At 36.2% G+C, this 21,702-nt stretch overlaps 1 protein-coding gene across 1 annotated transcript; it reads right to left on the minus strand.

Annotated features, from left to right (window-relative positions):
* Positions 1 to 2,839: 2,839 nt before the first annotated feature.
* Positions 2,840 to 9,970, minus strand: LOC147407106 (putative beta-1,4-xylosyltransferase IRX14H). The gene is made up of 3 exons (XM_086435498.1): positions 8,945 to 9,970; positions 8,291 to 8,848; positions 2,840 to 3,473 (listed from the first exon to the last, which is right to left on the minus strand). The coding sequence occupies exons 1-3, from the start codon at positions 9,685 to 9,687 to the stop codon at positions 3,230 to 3,232; spliced, it is 1,545 nt and encodes a 514-aa protein (XP_086291624.1). The 5' UTR covers positions 9,688 to 9,970; the 3' UTR covers positions 2,840 to 3,229.
* Between the last annotated feature and the right edge of the window lie 11,732 nt (positions 9,971 to 21,702).

A 21,702-nucleotide genomic window follows, 5' to 3' on the forward strand; every position in this document is an offset into this window, starting at 1 on the left:
CCCCCACAGAACTTTGAGAAACCCCTATATTTTCAACTAATTACATGCCCCCATTTGTCCCCACTCCCTCACCTCTCTCCCCATTTGCCCCCACACTCTCACCTCCCTCCAATCCCTTCCCCCCCCCCCCCCCCCCCTTCAAGTTTTTGTTAATGACATTGCCTCTTTACCGAATCTTCTCATATACTAATTGAAAATTCTTCAACTTCTAATAAAAAAAACCTTTGAATTTTGTCTTAAAATCATTCATCTTCAAGTTCTTCAATTATACGACTGATCATAATTTGCCCCCACTACAAGAAAATCCTAGCTCCACCTTGCAAGTAATAATACATTGTTTGTAAATAGCATACCCTAGAGCACATGCTCTTGAATATGAACTATTCAAGAACAATTACCTCATATATGACCCTTGTATTAAATTTCAAAATATTTCCACGAAATAAATGAAATATTTCCATTTCCACAAGATCTAATTCTAAATTTAACCAATAATTTTTTTATACATATTTTTCAATGAATAATGAATTTCAATCTAAAGAATATATATATATATATATATATATATATAGGGTGGCGTTCAAGGGCCAACTTTTTGGCAAAACATTTTTCAAAACATGAGTTAGAAGTTTTGGAATGGGCTGATTTTTGGTGAGGATGATCTCTACGGTAAGGAGATCATCCTCACCAAAAATCAGCCCATTCCAAAACTTCTAACCCATGTTTACAAGTTGAAAAATCGTGGACCATCCCTTTTTTGTAAACTATTTTTGATGGGGTTAGAAGTTTTGGAATGATCTGATTTTTGGTGAGGATGATCTCCTCATCGTAGAGATCATCCTCACCAAAAATCAGCCCAATCCAAAACTTCTAACTCATGTTTTGAAAAATGTTTTGCCAAAAAATTGGCCCTTGAACGTGACCCATATATATATATATATATATGGGTCTCATTCAGCACCAAACATTTTGGCCAACATTTTAGCCAATCATTTTTGTTTTACATGGGTTAGAAGTTTTGGAATGGGCTGATTTTTTGTGAAGATGATCACTACGGTAAAGAAATCATCCTCACCAAAAATCAGCCCATTCCAAAACTTCTAGCCCCATGTTTACAAGTTGAAAAATCGTGGACCGTCCATTTTTTGTAAATCATTTTTGATGGGGTTAGAAGTTTTGAAATGGGCTGATTTTTGGTGAGGATGATCTCTACGGTGAGGAGATCATTCTCACCAAAAATCAGCCCATTCCAAAACTTCTAACCCCATCAAAAATGATTTACAAAAAATGGATGGTCCACGATTTTTCAACTTGTAAACTGGGGCTAGAAGTTTTGGAATGGGCTGATTTTTGGTGAGGATGATCTCTACGGTGAGGAGATCATCCTCACCAAAAATCAGCCCATTCCAAAACCTCTAACCCATGTTTTGAAAAATGTTTTGCCAAAATGTTTGTTGTTGAACGGGACCCTATATATATATATATATATATATATATATATATATATATATATGGGTCCCGTTCGCCACCCTTAGTTTTACCACACACTTTAACAAACGCGTTTTGTCTTACATGGGTTAGAAGTTTCGGAATGAGCTGATTTTTGGTGAGGATGATCTCTATGGTGAGGAGATCATCCTCACCAAAAATCAGCTCATTCCAAAACTTCTAACCCCATCAAAATTGATTTACAAAAAATGGACGGTCCACGATTTTTCAACGTGTAAACATGGGGCTAAACATTTCGGAATGGGCTGATTTTTGGGGAGGATGATCTTCTAATCATAGAGATCATCCTCACCAAAAATCAGCTCATTCCAAAACTTCTAACCCATGTAGGACAAAAAACGTTTGTTAAAGTGTGTGGTAAAACTTAGGGTGCTGAACATTTCCCTATATATATATATTAGTAAGGGGAAATGTTCAGCACCCTAAGTTTTACCACACACTTTAACAAACGTTTTTTGTCCTACATGAGTTAGAAGTTTTGGAATGGGCTGATTTTTTGTGGGGATGATCTCTATGATTAGAAGATCATCCTCCCTAAAAATCAGCCCATTCTGAAATGTTTAGCCTCATGTTTACACGTTGAAAAATCGTGGACCGTCCATTTTTTGTAAACCATTTTTTATGGGGTTAGAAGTTTTGGAATGAGCTGATTTTTGGTGAGGATGATCTCCTCACCATAGAGATCATCCTCACCAAAAATCAGCCCATTCCAAAACTTCTAACCCATGTAAGACAAAACACGTTTGTTAAAATGTGTGGTAAAGCTTAGGGTGCTGAACGGGACCCATTAGTAAGTTATTCATACATATGAGAATATTTATTTTATAAATTATAATAATGTGAGAATATAATACATAGAAATTTGTTCATTTAAGAAAATACTTTACATATTAACGTAATTGTAATTAATGTATCATTATTATTCTCTTTACCATGAAGCATTTAATTTAAATGTTTTAAAAGTCGGACTCATTAGATACTCACGCTATAATGTATAATGAAACACTATTGATATTCATTTCTACAATTCAAATTCATATTGTTTATTGTAGTTTGATGACTTACGAGTGTGTTTTCGTATCTGTTTAATCATTTCCTACACTTTCAATGAAAACATCCTAAAAAATTTCTTCATTTCCTTGATAATTGTGATTTTCACAGGTCTTAATATTTTCATTTTTGAAATTTGAAATGATCAAAAGACATTGAAATACGTTACCTACCCAAGGACAAATTTATAAATATCAACTCAAAGTGGAACCATAACTTATCTTATTACCTGTTTTGTGAAAGACATGTACAGCTCAAAGTAGAACCATGAGGCCAATCGTGTCTAAGAAAGAAAACCTTTTTTTTTAATTATTTATTACACTTCGTATTATTTCTAAGAATCCATAGAACTGGGAAGAAATCATAGAATTCCTATTCGAAGCTTTTTGTATAAAGCACATTCCATACAAGCTTTCTGCCAGGGCAAGAGATTCAGCACGCCTTGATCATTACACACTCTTTCATGAGATCAAACTATCAACTCATCCAACTAAAAAATTCTGAAATTAAGTAGGAATTAAAGGGTAAAACGGACAATTCAGCCTATCTGCTGTAACAAATTCCGTCCAGTATGACCACTTTCCTACTGATATTTTCTTCATATTTCTTGATGCAGAGGACCTACACAGTTTCAACTTCACAATAGTATATAGCAACCTCGATATTCTGGTCAACGAGTTCCACTTTCCTTTGATAGCCTCCCAGAAACTTGTGTGTCAACCATTCTCACTTCATGCTTCCTCTTATTGCGGGAACTATGCCTTGACCTGGAACCCCGACCTGTTTTGGACGGACGCTTCTCTATATGCTCTTGGATGTCATTCGATTTTTCAGATGGGAGCTCGGGAGGTGCATCTGGCCAGGGTGTGCGTTTTGCAGGGACGGTAATCTCCAAAGGAGGGTTGATTATCCATCTGCATGCATGAAGAATTAAATCCTCAGTTGGAAAGCAGAGATGCAAAGAAACCATATGTAATTTACTTATCAAAAAAAAGAAACTATATGTAATTTACTAATAATAAAAAAAGAAACCATATGTAACTTAGTACATCAAAAAGAAAAAGAAAACTTCAAGATTGTGACTCAGGGCAATCAATTCAAGCTTCCGTTTGTGACAAACGCTACAGACTACTCATTTGCCTTTCGGTAAAGTTCTTCTCCTATCTTGCAGATCCTCTTGCTTGCTAAGAGATGGGGCCCACTAAGAGAGGGGACTTTATCGCGTACTTTGGGCTATGAGATAAATGAATAAATCTTGCTCCTCATCAGACTCGGCTCTTGTCAAGGTTGAGTATCAGTTAATGTCCTACGTCACAATATAATTTTGATTCTAGAAGCTATCATCTTGGCATGAACTTAAAAATCTCTTCCAATTATATCTTGACAATGTTAGAGAAAAACCATCTAAGCCAAACTTTTTCTCCCATTCCAAACTTGGATAACAAACAAAATCTATCTTTGAAAGAAATTTAAAGCCATGAACATTCATATGATGAAGGTGACATGCAATTAAGGATGAGAAAAATCAAATTTAGAGGAAAAATTCAAGTAAAAATCACCACTGTTGTGCTAATATCACACTCTCCTTCCAAGAAAGAAGCCTTAAATTCTAATTTTCAAGTATGATTAGCTCCCCTCTGGGCATTAACCATATCATATGCCTCATTTACCAATCTACAGCTCGATTTAATTTTCCTTAACATTGGCTCTCTTACATCTACCCTCCAAAGAAAGAGAATGGCATTTTTCTTTTAGTAAATTATGTCAATTTCCTCCACGATGTTTTTCTTAGATTGACTCTTCCAAACTCCTCTGTTCTGATGTTTGATTTTTTATTTTTTGAGGACTTTCAACTATCTTCTGAAGAAATAACTAGCTTTACCTTCTAAGGAAAAGGAACTCCACTACCCCCCCCCCCCCCCTCTGCCCCCTTGTCCCTTAAACTTGGGGTTTAGAGTCGCATGTTCTCCACATGAAATGTTTTAGGGAGTTGATTCTTATAATATAGGGCAGTAAAATACCCAAGACAATTCCCAAAAAAAAAGAGAATTCAAATGATCAATCTTTCATTCTGGTCTCATCCGAGACATTCTAAGATAGTACGAAACTTCAAACCTTGAGCTGATTTAAACCTCCACAATCTACAATCAAAGGAATATGGTGTGAGGCAGAGGTTAAGCCGTTAAGGTATAGCCATACAAGAGACTCAAGATTTTCACAAAAAACCATTGGTCGAGAATCAGATATAATCAGCCATAAGTTCCCACTTCTGAACAAGTTTGCTACCTCTATTAACGATGCACTCACAAGCCTACTTCACAATAGCATTTGACACCAACATTCATCCAATTGCTATAAAAATAATTCTACTTCCACCATAGTTGAAATTTCCTGACCTTTTAACCATTGTTTTTTCTGTCAAGTAACATTTTTAATCGTTGTAATTCACAATATTGACAGGATGGCATCATACTTATTAAACAAACCACTTGGTCAAAAGCATATACAAGGGTTTTTTATTAACAGAAAGGGTTACAAGCAAAATGAGAAGCCATGTTTTGTTTACCTAATACAACTAGTTACGATTTAAGGTCAATCTATCCCATCCAAAAAGTTGATGATCATGGCCAAATTTAAAAATACCGCCCCCCTCCTACTCCCAATCAGATGCTCCAAATAAATCTCCAACTTCATGTACTCCACTAAACATATGGTGGTTGATGCTCTTTTAAGGTCTTTCTTTGCCACAATTTTTTTAGCTTGAAGGGATAATCAAGGCCATTCAACATCAATGTTTCATTTTCTTAGCTTGTTAAGCGAGATTCAATTTCGGTAAATCTTTTTCTCCTTGCTAGGCAGGCGAGATTAGTGACAATGATTAGGAGGTGAATGCAGGTTGCGAACCCATTCAATTTCAATAAATTCATAGAAAGATCAAAACTTTGCCACAATTTTTTTTTTTGTTGAGTTGCCACAATTTCTTTTTCTCAAATCAATCAATTGTTGATTGAAGCAATCCATTCACTCTCACAAAACGTAAATTGGTGCACCACATTGAGCGTTGTTCATCTTTTTTCAAGTGGCACTGGTTGCGTCTTCCGTGGCCCATTAAACTAAAACAAGTTATATCCTCAAGGATTTGAAAATGCTCTAAAATCAAGACTGCAGGACAGTCATAATTATTAAGGATTTTGAGGCTGCATCAGTTTGGCATAGGGCTGGCAATGATCCGAAATTATCCGATATCCAATCCGATCTGAAAAAATAGGATTCGGATCAATATTTTTCATTTACGAATTGGATTCGGGTTTAAACCACATATTCGGATCAGATTCAGATCGACCCCAATCCAATACGATAAAAACCCAGTCCAAACTTAGTTCTACATTTTTTTAAAACAAAATCATTATTACTACCTCCTAAAGATCTCGCCCATTTAGTTTCAGCTTTAATTTTCTTTTCTCTAAATAATCTTCTCCAACAACAAAGTCGATTGCCAATGGCACCACCATGGGAAAGTCCCTACACATCTCTCTCTCTCTCTCTCTCTCTCTCTCTCTCACAACCAGAATGGTTATTTCGAATATTTAACCTAAAGTTGGAATCTAATGGTGGTGTAATTATGGATGGAAATTGGTGATGGACAGATCTGTAAGATTCAATCAATATGAGTTGAGAAATTGGTGTAGTCATGGATGGAAAGAAAGAGGGGTGGTGTATTTATGGTGTAGTCATGAATCTTTGCTCATTTTTGCTCATCCTCTTTTTCCAGATCTATTGCGAGTCTTTTTGCCCATCCTCCTCCTTCCACCCTCTCTCTCTCTCTCTCTCTCTCTCTCTCTCTTCGTTGGCATTTTTTAGGGTATCTTTGTGACAATTTAGGGTTTGGAAGACTGGGGAAGAAATATTAAGTAGATTGGATCAGTTTTGGATTACTTGAATCTTTGATAAGATCGGATTCAGTTCAAGAATTGAATGATCAGATCGGTTCGGATTTGGATCACATGGTAAATAATTTGGATCGGTATTGGGTTAGTACTGATCCGATACCGAGCCGATCCATTGCCAGCCCTAGTTTGACAGCCAGTGTAAAAATATGCCAACCCCTAACTTGAAATGTTAGACAATCGAGAAGAGTTATGTTAAGCATAGCATAGATGAGGGGATGTTAAGATAGATGAGCAGAATGACTAGTAAAAAATAAAATTAGAAACAAACGAATTCAAGAAAAAATAGCACCTCTAATAGACAATAAACTAAGATAAGTTGACTGAGATGGTTTGGGCGTGTTCATCAAGGTCCCGATTAAAGTCATGGTTAGAAGAAATATTCAAGTTGAAGGTCCTAACAGAGCGAATGAAAGAACATATTAAATCACTTTCAATAACAAAAGAATTGAATCTGAATAGAGTGGAATGGAGGAACAGCCAAACAAGATTTATTTAGCCAAATCCCAAATCTTTGGAATAAGGCTTTGTTGTGGTAGGCAGTGAAGAGAGAATCTAGCTAAAAGCTTGAAGAGAATCACTCCCACACCAAAAAAGCTGAAAAGTTCTCAATCAAACAAGGTTTTACACTCAAATCATCAATCTCCTTAAAACTCATGCAGCCATGTCCTTTCCCTACATTAGGCATATATTACATCTCATTAATCCACCCATCACCTCCACCTCGCCAACAAACAATCACCTAGTGCATAATTTACTGCATGACACACATCACCTGCTTGTTTTGCATAACCCCATGCTCTGGCTGTACTTGTGTAAACTGCCATGCCCCATAGTACAAGACATACACCACCTTATGGAGCTTCAATCTTTGTAATACATTCTGGTGCAACTCCCACCTAAAATTTTTGCCTTCTTATAATTCCCTCACCAGCCATTTATGGCAGGAATATGGAAAGGGCTGAACTATTTGCACCCACTTTTTTGCCCATCCCACCCAACGCTAAATAGAGAAATTACTCGCCACATGCACTAAAAAAAGACTAATTTTTTGTTCAGTGAGAAGCTACTGAAAATTTACATTGCGACTCAGTAGGATCCTACTGAATCCACTTGAAATGACTCGGTAGGAACCTGTCGGTTGGAACATGGTAGGAACCTAATGAATCCTTTTAGGTAGATTCGATAAGGTCCTACCAAATCTATGTTGGCGAATTCAATACTGACCAACCGAATTAAGCTTCATTTGAATATTATTTTCCGCTACTGAGATTTTCTAAACACTACTAGATTAGGAATTGAGGTTTCAACGATCATTGCTAACCTATTTTGCAAGCTATAAGGGTATTGCTTGTTGTACCACGAAACCCTAAGGAGGAGGAGACCGAATCAAATTCAGTAGGGGATGGTGGGTGAAAGTGGTAAAGCGGGTGAGATGAGCAATTAGGGGGATGCAAATAGCGCTCCCCAAGCAACCTTCGAAAAGGAGATCAGTACAGTGCATCTAGAAGTTCGGCATGTGTTTCACAACAGTAGTATTATAAGACATAATTTGAACATATATGAAATGGAACCACGAGCATCTATCTTTGTCCAATACATCAACAGACTTCAATGCAAGTCTACATAAATGCACTATCAGATTCTTGTCATTAGTAAGAATAATTATCAAGCAATCAAAAAGGAGATTCTCACCACAAAGACAACACAAGTCATACCCATGAGCACAAAACACTAAAGAATCTAAAATGTATCTGAATGGCAAAAGCGGAGATCAAACTAACCTGGAAGGAAACTTGCTATCTGCACGGGCTTCAACACGGAGCCACCAAAGCAAAACCTTGCGACCACAATTACCGAGAGGCTCAACGAAGGAAGCATCCTTCAATAAAGAAAGTGGACTTTCAAGTGCCTCTCCATTCTCAGACAATGTATCTAGATCCCGAACCCACTCCGGCTTATCCTCGGCTTCTTTCCAAACCAGCCTCGAATTCAGAACAAACCCAGCCCACTCCAACTTCCTAGGCAGGACCGTCGCCCTGTCATCAATGTTAGCTGCACTCTTCTCCATATATGGTAGAGAATTGAAGGTGTGCCAACCAACTAATTGATCCGATGAATTACAAGCTGGACCTTGAACGGGAACCGGCAAGTTCTCCTCATCCTCCTGTTTTTGAGACAATGATGCTAACTCTTCGGAATTCCCAGAATGAGCAAGAATTCCAACAGAAAGGGCTCCGATCCATTTGACCGCCTGAATCTCATCAAACAATTCCATACTATGCATATTACTATCATCGGCAAATATCACAATTCCATCCAAATGTCGCTCTCTCACAACTCTGTTAGATCACAAAATGACTATTAAATTACCACCAAAAAAAAAAAAATTTCAAATTTAATCTTAAAAAAGAAAAATTGGAGAACAACAAATTCACCTCAAGGCACGAAGTCGCATCCTAGCTTCCATTTGATGTCGATCCTCCCATGAAATCGGCATCCTTTCGTGGAAACCAACATGGATAATTTGAAGTCCAGATTTGTTGAGAAGCCCCGCGGTCTCGTTAGAGGTCCCTCCAGCTTCAACAACGATCCAAATGAGATCGTAGGGGACAAGCATCAGAGAATGCATGAGACCCGTCAAATGGAGGGTTTGAAAGGTTCGAACATAGGTCGGGGTAACAACGATCAAGGATTTAGGGTTCTTGATCCCGTACTGGATCCGTTGTTCTCTTTGAACTCTATCAATTATACTATGAGCTTTCATAACTTCTACTGAATTCGGATGAGGCCATGGGCGGATTCGGATCCCGTGTCGGCCTACAACGACACGACTGCTAGATCGATTCGAAGGATCATCGAGATTTAAGAGAAGAGGAGATGAAGGAGGTGTCTGTGAGGTTAGGGTTTCAACAAAGGAAGTTGAAGTTTTGAGAAGTGGTGCCTCTGTGTAGAGGTTAGTGGTGGTGGTGGAGTTGGAGAAGAGAAGAAAGAAGATGAGACGAGAGAATCTGAAACCTAAAACGAGACTGATAAGGCAACAGAGGGCATGGAGAACTAACCAGAAGAGTGCCGCTGGAGACTTGAAGGGTCCATCGACAGAGGAGTCTAGAGGACCTGTTGTTCTGAAGCTGTTGTTTCGGCGGTTGTTGCAGTTCTGCTGCAACGCAGAGAGCTTCATTTCTCTCCTCTCCTTTCTGTTTGTGTTCTAAGAAATCTGAGAAATTTGGTATTTTGGATTGATGGGATGGAGAGAGAGAGAGAGAGAGATGGAGGAGGTTGAGAGGGATTAGTTGAGTTTAATAAAGAGATTTCTTAAATTTTACGACTGAATTGTTTGTTTTTTTTTTTTCCTCAAAGAGATGGAAGAGTTGGGACTGTAATAGCGATATTTCGGACAGATCGGTCTTTTCAGGTCGCATTTTGGACCGGTTGGTGAGAGGTGAATGATGCGGTGATGCCTAATTTCGGACAGGAACCTTGGATTCAAAGAATCCCCACGTTTTATAGTAGCATGACGAAATTACGTATTAGCCCTTGATTTTCATGTATATTACAAAAGGTAGATGAAGAGAGCCAAATTTCTCTAAAAAAAAAAAATAATAATAATGCTGAAGTAAGATTGAGGCACATCGTGGGTGACATGGGTGTGCAAAGCAACATAGATACTTTCTTCGAGATCTCACTCGTATCTCAATGAAAAGTATTTACTATTCTAACACACATCCACGACAGCTAATGTCTCCCCCCACAATGATATTCCAGCACGACTCAAGATAAAAATAGAAAAGAGTCACGATAATTTGACTCCCTCACGTGGCATACTCAAAATACTCTCTTAACGTGGCATGTGTTGGAACCATAGACTATATGCCTTGGCATACATAACCGCACATCCCCATAAATATGTGCAGCTGTGTATCCCACATGAAAGAAAAATTCCATGGTTCCGGCACATCCCCATTTTGAAAAGTATTTTGAGTATGCCACGTGAGAGTGTTAGGTTATCATTACTCAATGGAAAATGCTAAAATGACTGAGCAGGACATAGTGTTCGACCTAAGTTAATGTGACGGTGTGCATTGGAATCATTTGTTCTTTTCCTCAAGACACCACACGATTAAAAAGCATCAATGATTTTGTGCACACCTCCACCTAAACTCAGTGTCGAACGCAGCATCTTATGAAATCACTCTAGGACAACTCAATATGTATATATATTTGCTAGGCAAGCAGGGGTCAATGGTTAATGGTGGTAAAGGTGAGTTCAATAAGATTTGAACCTACGTCCTGAGAGCAGATCTCCTCAAGCCTTACCACTTAACATTTCTCAAGTATGCTCATCAAATGTAATTAAGCAAATTGAAGTTATTGGCTCCACAAATTAAACCCCACCACAAACTGGTTTGGTTCATACTAACTCCCAACTTGATCCAGTGGGAACGAATTTAGTCTTATAGGTTGAGGTAGCTTGGAGTATATCAAATTGACGACCATACCTCTTGATTTACAAACTCATGTGATAGACCAACGATATATATCTTTTTTTTAATTATCAAAATACTCTCATCTTCACTTCTTGCAAAGAATTATTGAGAAAAATAAAATAAACTTCGTATCTTTTTGCAACAAGATGCTTTTACCAGTGGAATGTGGCCTCAAATTCCTTCCATATGAAGTTTTTGTAATATCTATGTGATACAAACATTTTATTATTAAGGACAATGGCATACGAGATGACATTGCAGATGAAACATTTGGATTTGGGCTTGTTGATACTATGATCTTCATCGCTCGTTTTGATTTGGATATTATTTAGTGCAACCTAAATTAGATTTGTAATAGGGTCAGGATTTCATCTCTTCACTAGCCTAATTAGTGAATTTTTTTTTTTTTTTTTGGATAACCAAGTATCCCCTGATTGGTGATTGTTGCTTAAATTTATTTTTACACATTTGTAAAAACAACTTAGTTTTTTATGTTAAGATTAATGATTTATTTTAATTAATGGATAGATTAATGACTTATTATATAAATTTTATTTTTATTTTTCTATTAAAACGAAGTTCGGTTTGGTTTGATTCTATAGCAATTGGTTCGATTTTGATTCTCATTTCAGATTCTGTTTTGGCCCCAACCTGAACCAAGCTACACTCCTAGAAAGTAACGACAATGTTTAACCTTTTATGATTAGGAGAGTTTCATTGAATATAGAAGCTTTTATATAAGTTAGTATGCTTTGTTAAAAATAAAACTCAAATAGTGGATCATCATCATCATCTACAACTCATCCTATTTATTAAGTCAGCAATGGAAACTATATTTTGCAATTTACTGTATTACTTTTTTATCTATAAAAAAAAAAATAGTTGTTACTTTTGATATGCTATGTTGTCAGTTATTGTAAAAATCTAACTTTTAAATATATTATAAAATTTTCATATTGATAAAAACAATTTATATAAGAAAACAGAATGTCCTACTCTGCCACAGTTTTATATAGGAATAAACATTCCACTCTATTTACCCTGAAGTGAGGCCCACCTACTCCACTTTATTTCTCTGGGCCACTTCACCCCCATTTAATTTTATTGGTTTTTCTCTCATTCTCCTCCTTCTTTTAATAATAATTTTCTAATATTATTATTTTTTCTCTTTTATCCTTTTAATCCTAGAGACTGTTTTTACCTAAATTCTAGTAAATATATTAATAAAATATTTTTTTAGTGAGTATATCATAAATGTATACAATATAGTACAAATTTTATTGCAAAACTTGTAATATTAGCAGCTACACCAAATATTGAAAAAAAATAATACAAAAATCACACTATTTGTAAGAGAAACATTGAGATGCATATGGTTGGTAGTAACAAAGGGACATGGCCATTTTATAGATTAAGATATGATATATGAGTCTTATTGATTTATGGCTGCACTTTGTATGACTACAAATCCCAGTAAATTTTCATGAAAGACATATTTACCATGCTTCGGCAAAGGGAGTTGCTATTGCCACACCAACTGTTTGCAAATCTTTGGTGAGTTATAAAGGAATTGGTGCGGCATTAGTAAAAGTTAGTATGACAATAGTAGGTCTTGGCAAATTGCTATAAATATTTATCTGGTACTCCATTTTCCTTTATCGACTGCAAAATTTTATAACACCCATTCTCTTGAGAAATTACTTACAACTTTGATGTAAAAAATGAAAAAAAATAAAAAAATAAATAAATAATCATTAGAAAAGAAACTTTTAGCATAAACCCTTGATTGCAGGCGTCAGGTAAAGAAATTGGTTGTCGGTTTTTATATAAAACAAAAGAAGCAGTAAGGCGTTGGGCCTAACGGTTGGTTGGTTAGTTGGTAAGTTACATCACTTCAATAGATGTATTTCACAAGCTCGAATCTTCACTCACTTGTCGTTTTCCTAATACAGATATCTAGGATTCAATTACCGAAAAAATCCCTAGGCAATGTATCTTCCCATCTCATTGGTTAGTTGAGATTGGAAGATAAATAGAAGTTTTGTTTGGGAAAATCCTGGGGTGACGTTGGGATTTACTGTGATTCTTACATTTATTACGTGGAGGTGTGCACACAGCCATAGATGTGTTTCCTCGAGACCCCAGCATTATTCTTTCATTTATCTATTTATGAATTACTAGGCTTTTAGTTAAAATTAGACAAGCTGCTAGTCTCAAATCTAGGGGTGATAATTCTTAACACGTACGACTTAATAATGACACAAAGTGGGTTTGGATTGAACCTAATTGTGTTCGGATTGTGATCATGCCGACCCATCTAACCCTACCCTATATAACCCATTTAATAGTTGTGAACATGAGTTATAATCATGTTCAAATCATAATCTTGGTTGTGTCTGTGTTTGAATCATAATTGTGTCGTGTTCATGGGTTATACATATCTAAATGAGCATGACACAAGCCAAACTATTTATCAAATGAGTTATAAATTTGTCATGTTACCTATTCAATAAATGAGTGGGTTTGAGATCTAAAGATTTGACATGGTTATTAAATGGGTTGGGCTCAGGTTGGGTAAATTTCCAGAACGTACACCCTTGTCTCAAAATGACACAGACACCCATTGCCTAAGCCTATCATAGTCACACTCCCAACCTTAGTGGATTAAACAACTATATCCAATTTTTATTTTCCCTCCACATGATGCATCGAGAAACTTCTAGCTTGACTTCCCCCACGTATACGCATGGTCATGGGCCTTTCATAGGATACAGGCCCACATTTTTTTCCTTTAAATTAATGTCAAATGTTTTGAGTAAGCACATTTTTCTAGCCAATTGGAGGTGAATTCCAGCAATCATTGGGGAAGATCATACTTGATAAGGTTTTGTGTATAAGATGTCTTGTTTTCTGTTACAATAATTTCTATCTTGGGGAGATAAATGTGTTTTAGCAACTCTTGACTTTATAAATAGAAATATCTAAGGTTGTAAAACTTGAGAGAAAATAGTGATTGTTCTTATTCTGATCTGTAGATATAAGCACACTGTTGAACCACATAAATACTTGTGTTTATGTGTTTTTTGTCATCTTTGCTATTTTATTTTTTCACAGATGGCACCAACCAAGTTGATCAATGACCCTAGGTCCGAGAACACTTCCACAATACTATTGCAATGCATAATTTTTCTTCAAAAATGACATTTTTCTACTTGTTTATTTTCTTGAGAATAACAGATATAGATATCCTTCACACATCCTATTATGTTGGATCATGTCGTAATGAATTAAAGGGTTGTTTGAGATGGATAAGGTCTTTGTTGACATTGGACATCATATTAACTGTGAGACATAAATCAAGTCAAATACCATTCATTCACCATTGCAAAGGGATTGAAAGAGTAGGTATAAAATCCCAATATGATGTCACTCCATCGTCTATGAGGCCATGTAATACATTAGAGTCAAAGTTGCTCATACACAAGAGTCACATGTCTGGTTAGTTTGTTGGGTGGTTCAAGGTATATTTGCATTGATGCCTTCACAATAGACGACAAAAATGATTAATTTGTCTACGACTACCTATTAAACTTTCACAGGGATATGACATGACATGTAAGGGATGCTTCACAAGGGGTTTTTCCTCGTACCCTTCCATTTAAATCAAGTGGTCACTATGGGTGAGGTCTCACAACATTATTCATGGCACTAGATGCCTTCAGGGAGAAACAATAGGGCTTTTAGGGAGAACCAAGTTATTATTTCATTCAACGTGGGGTTGAGTGCAACATGGTTATGAGAAGCATAGGCCCTTGCACATGTCATTCTGTTTTTGCACCACCAAATGTGATTTTCACACACACACACACACACATATATATATATATGGGTCAGGTTCAAGGGTCATATGAGAAAACATATGTAAAAACAATGTAACATTAATAAAATTTTAAAATATTGGTTACAAATTTTGGATTGAGCTGATTTTTTGTGAGGATGATCTCTATGATTGAAAGATCATCTGGAAAAAAAAATCAGTCCAACTGAAACTTCTAACCCCATTAAAAATGATTTAGAATGTGGACCGTCGATTTTTTACTAATTTTTGTCACTAATTTGTAAATCACTTTTGATGGATTTAGAAGTTTCTGATTGAGCTGATTTTTCGTGAGGATGATCTTTTCATCATAGTAACCATCTTTGCAAAAAATCAGTTCAATCCAAAACCTCTAACCCTTATTTTGAAAAACAATTGTTTTTTCATATGTTTTTACATATGGCCCTTAAACCGCCCCTATATATATATATGGGAAATGTTCAGCAACAAACATTTTGACAAACAATTTGGCAAAACATTTTTCAAAACATGGGTTAGAGGTTTTGGAATGGGCTAATGTTTAGTGAGGATGATCTCTACGGTGAGGAGATCATCATCACCAAAAATCAGCCAATTCCAAAACTTCTAACCCCATCAAAAATGGTTTACAAAAAATGGATGGTCCACAATTTTTCAACTTGTAAACCGGGGCTAGAAGTTTTGGAATGGGCTGATTTTTGGTGAGGATGATCTCCTCACCGTAGAGATCATCCTCACCAAAAATCAGCCTATTCCAAAACCTCTAACCAATGTTTTGAAAAATGTTTTGCCAAAATGTTTGTTGCTGATATATATATATATAGGGTCGGGTTCCTGCAACACACATTGCGACACACATATAGACAACGTGTTTGTCTTATATGGGCAAAAATGTTTGGAATGGGCTGATTTTTTGTGAGGATGATCTCTGTGATGAGGGGATCATCCTGGCAAAAAATCATCCCATTCCAAAACTTGTAACCCCATCAAAATTGATTTACAAAAATTGGACGGTCTATAATTTTTCAACAAAAATTGGACGGTCTAGAAGTTTCATAATGAGCTGATTTTTGGCAAGGATGATCTCCTCACCACAGAGATCATCCTCACAAAAAATCAGCCCATTCCAAACATTTTTGCCCATATGAGACAAAACGCATTGTCTATATGTGTGTTGAAATGGTTGTTGTTTGAACCTGACCCATATATATATGGGAAATGTTCAGCACCCTAAGTTTTACCACACATTTTAACAAACGTTTTTTGTCCTACATGGGTTAGAAGTATTGGAATGGGCTGATTTTTGGTGAGGATGATCTCTATGATTAGAAGATCATCCTCCCCAAAAATCAGCCCATTCCGAAATGTTTAGCCCCATGTTTACACGTTGAAAAATCGTGGACCGTCCATTTTTTGTAAATCAATTTTGATGGGGTTAGAAGTTTTGGAATGAGCTGATTTTTGGTGAGGATGATCTCCTCACCATAGAGATCATCCTCACCAAAAATCAGCTCATTCCGAAACTTCTAACCCATGTAAGACAAAACGCGTTTGTTAAAGTGTGTGGTAAAACTAAGGGTGGCGAACGGGACCCTATATATATATATATATATGGGAAATGTTCAGCACCCTAAGTTTTACCACACACTTTAACAAACGTTTTTTGTCCTACATGGGTTAGAAGTTTTGGAATGAGCTGATTTTTGGTGAGGATGATCTCTATGATTAGAAGATCATCCTCCCCAAAAATCAGCTCATTCCGAAATGTTTAGCCCCATGTTAAAATCGTGGACCGTCCATTTTTTGTAAATCAATTTTGATGGGGTTAGAAGTTTTGGACTGAGCTGATTTTTGGTGAGGATGATCTCCTCACCATAGGGATCATCCTCACCAAAAATCAGCTCATTCCGAAACTTCTAACCCATGTAAGACAAAACGCGTTTGTTAAAGTGTGTGGTAAAACTAAGGGTGGCGAACGGGACCCATATATATATATAGGGTCCCTTTCAGCAACAAACATTTTGGCAAAACATTTTGGCAAAACATTTTTCAAAACATAGGTTAGAGGTTTTGGAATGGGCTGATTTTTGGTGAGGATGATCTCTATGGTGAGGAGATCATCCTCATCAAAAATCAGCCCATTCCAAAACTTCTAGCCCCATGTTTACAAGTTGGGAAATCGTGGACCGTCCATTTTTTGTAAGCCATTTTTGATGGGTAAGAGGTTTTGGAATGGGCTGATTTTTGGTGATGATGATCTCCTCACCGTAGAGATCATCCTCACCAAAAATCATCCCATTCCAAAACCTCTAACCCATATTTTGAAAAATGTTTTGCCAAAATGTTTGTCAAAATGTTTGTTGCTGAACATTTCCCATATATATATATATGGGAAATGTTCAGCATCCTAAGTTTTACCACACACTTTAACAAACGTTTTTTGTCCTACATGGGTTAGAAGTTTTGGAATGGGCTGATTTTTGGTGAGGATGATCTCTATGATTAGAAGATCATCCTCCCCAAAAATCAGCCCATTCCGAAATGTTTAGCCCCATGTTTACACGTTGAAAAATCATGGACCGTCCATTTTTTGTAAACCATTTTTGATGGGGTTAGAAGTTTTGGAATGAGCTGATTTTTGGTGAGGATGATCTCCTCACCATAGAGATCATCCTCACAAAAAATCAACCCATTCCAAAACTTCTAACCCATGTAAGACAAAACACGTTTGTTAAAGTGTGTGGTAAAACTTAGGGTGCTGAACATTTCCCATATATATATATATATAGGGTCCCGTTCAGCACCCTAAGTTTTACCACACACTTTAACAAACGTTTTTTGTCTTACATGGGTTAGAAGTTTTGGAATGGGCTGATTTTTGGTGAGGATGATCTCTATGGTTAGAAGATCATCCTCCCAAAAAATCAGCCCATTCTGAAATGTTTAATCCCATGTTTACACGTTGAAAAATCGTGGACCGTCCAATTTTTGTAAACCATTTTTGATGGGTAAGAAATTTTGGAATGAGCTGATTTTGGTGAGGATGATCTCCTCACCATAGAGATCATCCTCACCAAAAATCAGCTCATTCCGAAACTTCTAACCCATGTAGGACAAAATGCGTTTGTTAAAGTGTGTGGTAAAACTTAGGGTGCCGAACGGGACCCTATATATATATATGGGGATGGTTCAGCAGCCCTAAAGTTTGTCAAGTTTGGTGCCAAACATTTTTCAAAATATGGGTTAGAAGCTTTGGAATGAGCTGATTTTTTGTGAGGATGATCTCCTCACAAAAGTGATTTAAAAAAATTGGACGATTCACAATTCTTCAACTTGTAAACTAAGGTTAGAAGTTTCAAAATGAGCTGATTTTTGGTGAGGATGATCTCTTCACGGTAGAGATCATCCTCACAAAAAATCATCCTATTCCAAAACTTCTAACCCCATCAAAAGTGATTTACAAAAAATGTTTGGCACAAAACTTGGCAAACTTTAGGGTTGCCAAACCACTCCCTATATATATGGAAATGTTCAACACCCTAAGCTTTACCCTACACTTTTACAAACGTGTTTTGTCCTACATGGGTTAGAAGTTTTGGAATGGGCTGACTTTTGGTGAGGATGATCTCTATGATTAGAAGATCATCCTCATAAAAAATCAGCCCATTCCAAAAATTTTAGCCCCATGTTTACAAGTTGAAAAATCGTGGACTGTCCACTTTTTGTAAACCATTTTTGATGGGGTTAGAAGTTTTAGAATTGGCTGATTTTTGGTGAGGATGATCTCTTCACCATAGAGATCATCCTCACCAAAAATCAACATATTCCAAAATTTCTAACCCATGTAGGACAAAACACGTTTGTTAAAGTGTAGGGTAAAGCTTAGGGTGGGGAACGGGACTATATATATATGGGAAATGTTCAGCACCAAACATTTTGGCAAAACATTTTTCAAAACATAGGTTAGAAGTTTTGGAATGGGCTGATTTTTGGTGAGGATGATCTCTTCGAAGGATGATCTCTACGGTGAGGAGATCATCATCACCAAAAATCAGCTCATTCCAAAACTTCTAACCCCATCAAAAATGATTTACAAAAAATGGACGGTCCACGATTTTTCAACTTGTAAACATGGGGCTAGAAATTTTGAAATGGGCTGATTTTTGGTGACGATGATCTCTACACCGTAAAGATCATCCTCACCAAAAATCAGCCCATTTCAAAACTTCTAACCCATGTAGGACAAAAATGATTGGCTAAAATGTTTGGTGCTGAACGGGACCATATATATATATATATATATATATTACTTTAATTAAGGACTTGTATTAAAGGCGAATCATATTTCACTCTATCTTGGCTCCTATAAGTTTAAGGAAACTCGAGACCAAAATTAATTGGCTATGAGCCTAAATTAGTACTTGGATCACTTAGGCGGTGTAGAGATCATCCTCACAAAAAATCAGCCCATTTCAAAACTTCTAACCCATGTAGGACAAAAATGATTGGCTAAAATGTTGGCCAAAATGTTTGGTGCTGAACGGGACCATATATATATTACTTTAATTAAAGACTTGTATTAAAGGCGAATCATATTTCACTCTATCTTGGCTCCTATAAGTTTAAGGAAACTCGAGACCAAAATTAATTGGCTATGAGCCTAAATTAGTACTTGGATCACTTAGGCTGCATCAACCTAGTTAAATTAGATTCAACACATATCTACACATGAATAGCATGTCTCATGTTCTACTTCTCACTTACAAATTAGAAAAGTTTGTTTTAACTTTTGGTAAAGAGTGTGTGTAGAGTGTATATTTTCCTCCACTATTGGGTGAGTCTTACACGAGTTAAACCCCGTGACCCTCTTATATTTATAATTCTCCCTTTCTCCAATAGATCGGTCTTTTGGAGTAGTTGGTTAGTTAACATGGGATTAGAGCACTAGTTCCTATAGAGCATAGGTTCGAATCTTTCCACCCTTATGGGTGAAGGGAGAGTGTTGAGTGTACATTTTCTTCCATTGTTGGATGAGTCATACCCGAATTAAACCCCATGACTCTCTTATATACATAGTTCTCTCTTTCTCCAATAGATAGGTCTTTTGGAGTAGTTGGTTGATTAACAGTGTGTGAGGGTGATTTTCGTCAACACATACCTTGAAATTCACAGCAATGTTAATCCTCCTCTGAGCACTTGTTTTGAGTATGGATGTGTACGTACATGCTAAAAACCTCCAATGTCAAAGTAACATTCACAATCTTGTGTTTAACTAGAATCACATAAGAATTTCAATTAAGGACAAACATCCTATATATATATATAAAAGGACTTGCCTCTATTTGTTAAGATGCATTCCTAGTTTTTTTTAAATCTCTTCCTAAAATCTGTCACTTATGGATGCATTCCATTACGATTCTTGTTCCCATTTCATGTATCAGGATATTATCTTGATGGTAATCATCTTTCTTAACCTCATTATCATGAACTCACTTTTCTTTGCTTTGAAAAAGAATAAGATCAACCTCGAGGGGTTGGCTCAATGGCAATTTCAAACCAATAAGCAATTAATGCCCATAGGTCGTGTGGGCGCACCCTCAATTAACAGGTGCATGTGATGTGCGAGCATTGCACATCTCCAGGGACTAGTCCTTAGACAAGAGTCACAAGACAATGATTTATGGACTGGACAAAATCAAATATGGGCCCGATCCGTTATCTACAAGGATACCTGGTAATAAAAAAACAGGATAAGATCTATAATAGGAATTATTATTCAAGTTACTGATGCCAAACACTCTTGTTGGTACTCACATGACAAATCTTAGGCATTGCATCAAATGATATGATAGATGACGAGTAACCTGACTATTTTTAATTTTTTTTTGGAGGGGGTGAGTGTTAATTACACTTTCACCCCTTGTGGTTTGGCATAATTATATGTCAACCCCTAACATTTTGACAATTACACTTACCTCTCTTATAGTTATTTAAGGGACTCAGTTACCCCCCTTCCATCTACTCGCTCTCAATCAAATAGTTAAAAAATGATTTTTATTTTTATAAAAATCATTTTATCCTTCTAAGATGTTATTCTTTCTTACAAACAAAAATATCCCTATGAAAAAATGAGGGTGATTTTAATTACGATTTAATTTTTTCTAATTAAAAAAGATAAAATGAGAGGGTAAAATAATAAAATAAAATATGAATATTAACATATTCAATGAAAGGGAGGTAAGTGTAATTATCAAAATGTTAGAGAGTCAACATAAAATTATTCCAAATTATAAGGGTTCAAAATATAATTTACCCCTTCATTTAGCTAATTTGCTCTCAAAAATTCAAGTCCAACTTTACCTACCAAAACTTTGTTTTATTAATTTTTATACATATAATAGTTATTAGAATATTAATGTTGAGTTGTTTTTTACTTGGTGTCTAAGTCATAGATACGAAACCAACTCCAACACGACTTCTCTCTCACACTCGAGAAGAACGACCCAGGCCAGGATCATCGCCCTTTCCAGCATTGACTTGTGTCCTCGTCATTTTCGATAGTCTTTCTTTCTTTGCATCTCAAAGCAACCCTATAATATAATATGCCATGAAACACCATAATACAAGATCATTATATAATAATCTTTATATTTTATAAAGATTTTTTTACTTTTTGCCTTGCAGAGGAATTTTGCCTTTTCAGACCTTGGCAGGTAAGGTCGTAAATTCAAATATTCTAATAAGACCGTTTTTGTTAGAGAAACTATAATTAACCGAAAGATAAAAATAAATCTCAAGAAAACTACATTCCTGCAATAGAGAATAAATAAAATAATGAGTCATGAAATCAGTG

Source organism: Akebia trifoliata, chromosome 3 (assembly GCF_017979445.1).
Source record: "Akebia trifoliata isolate Shusen 1 chromosome 3, ASM1797944v1, whole genome shotgun sequence".
Classification (NCBI taxonomy): domain Eukaryota; kingdom Viridiplantae; phylum Streptophyta; class Magnoliopsida; order Ranunculales; family Lardizabalaceae; genus Akebia; species Akebia trifoliata.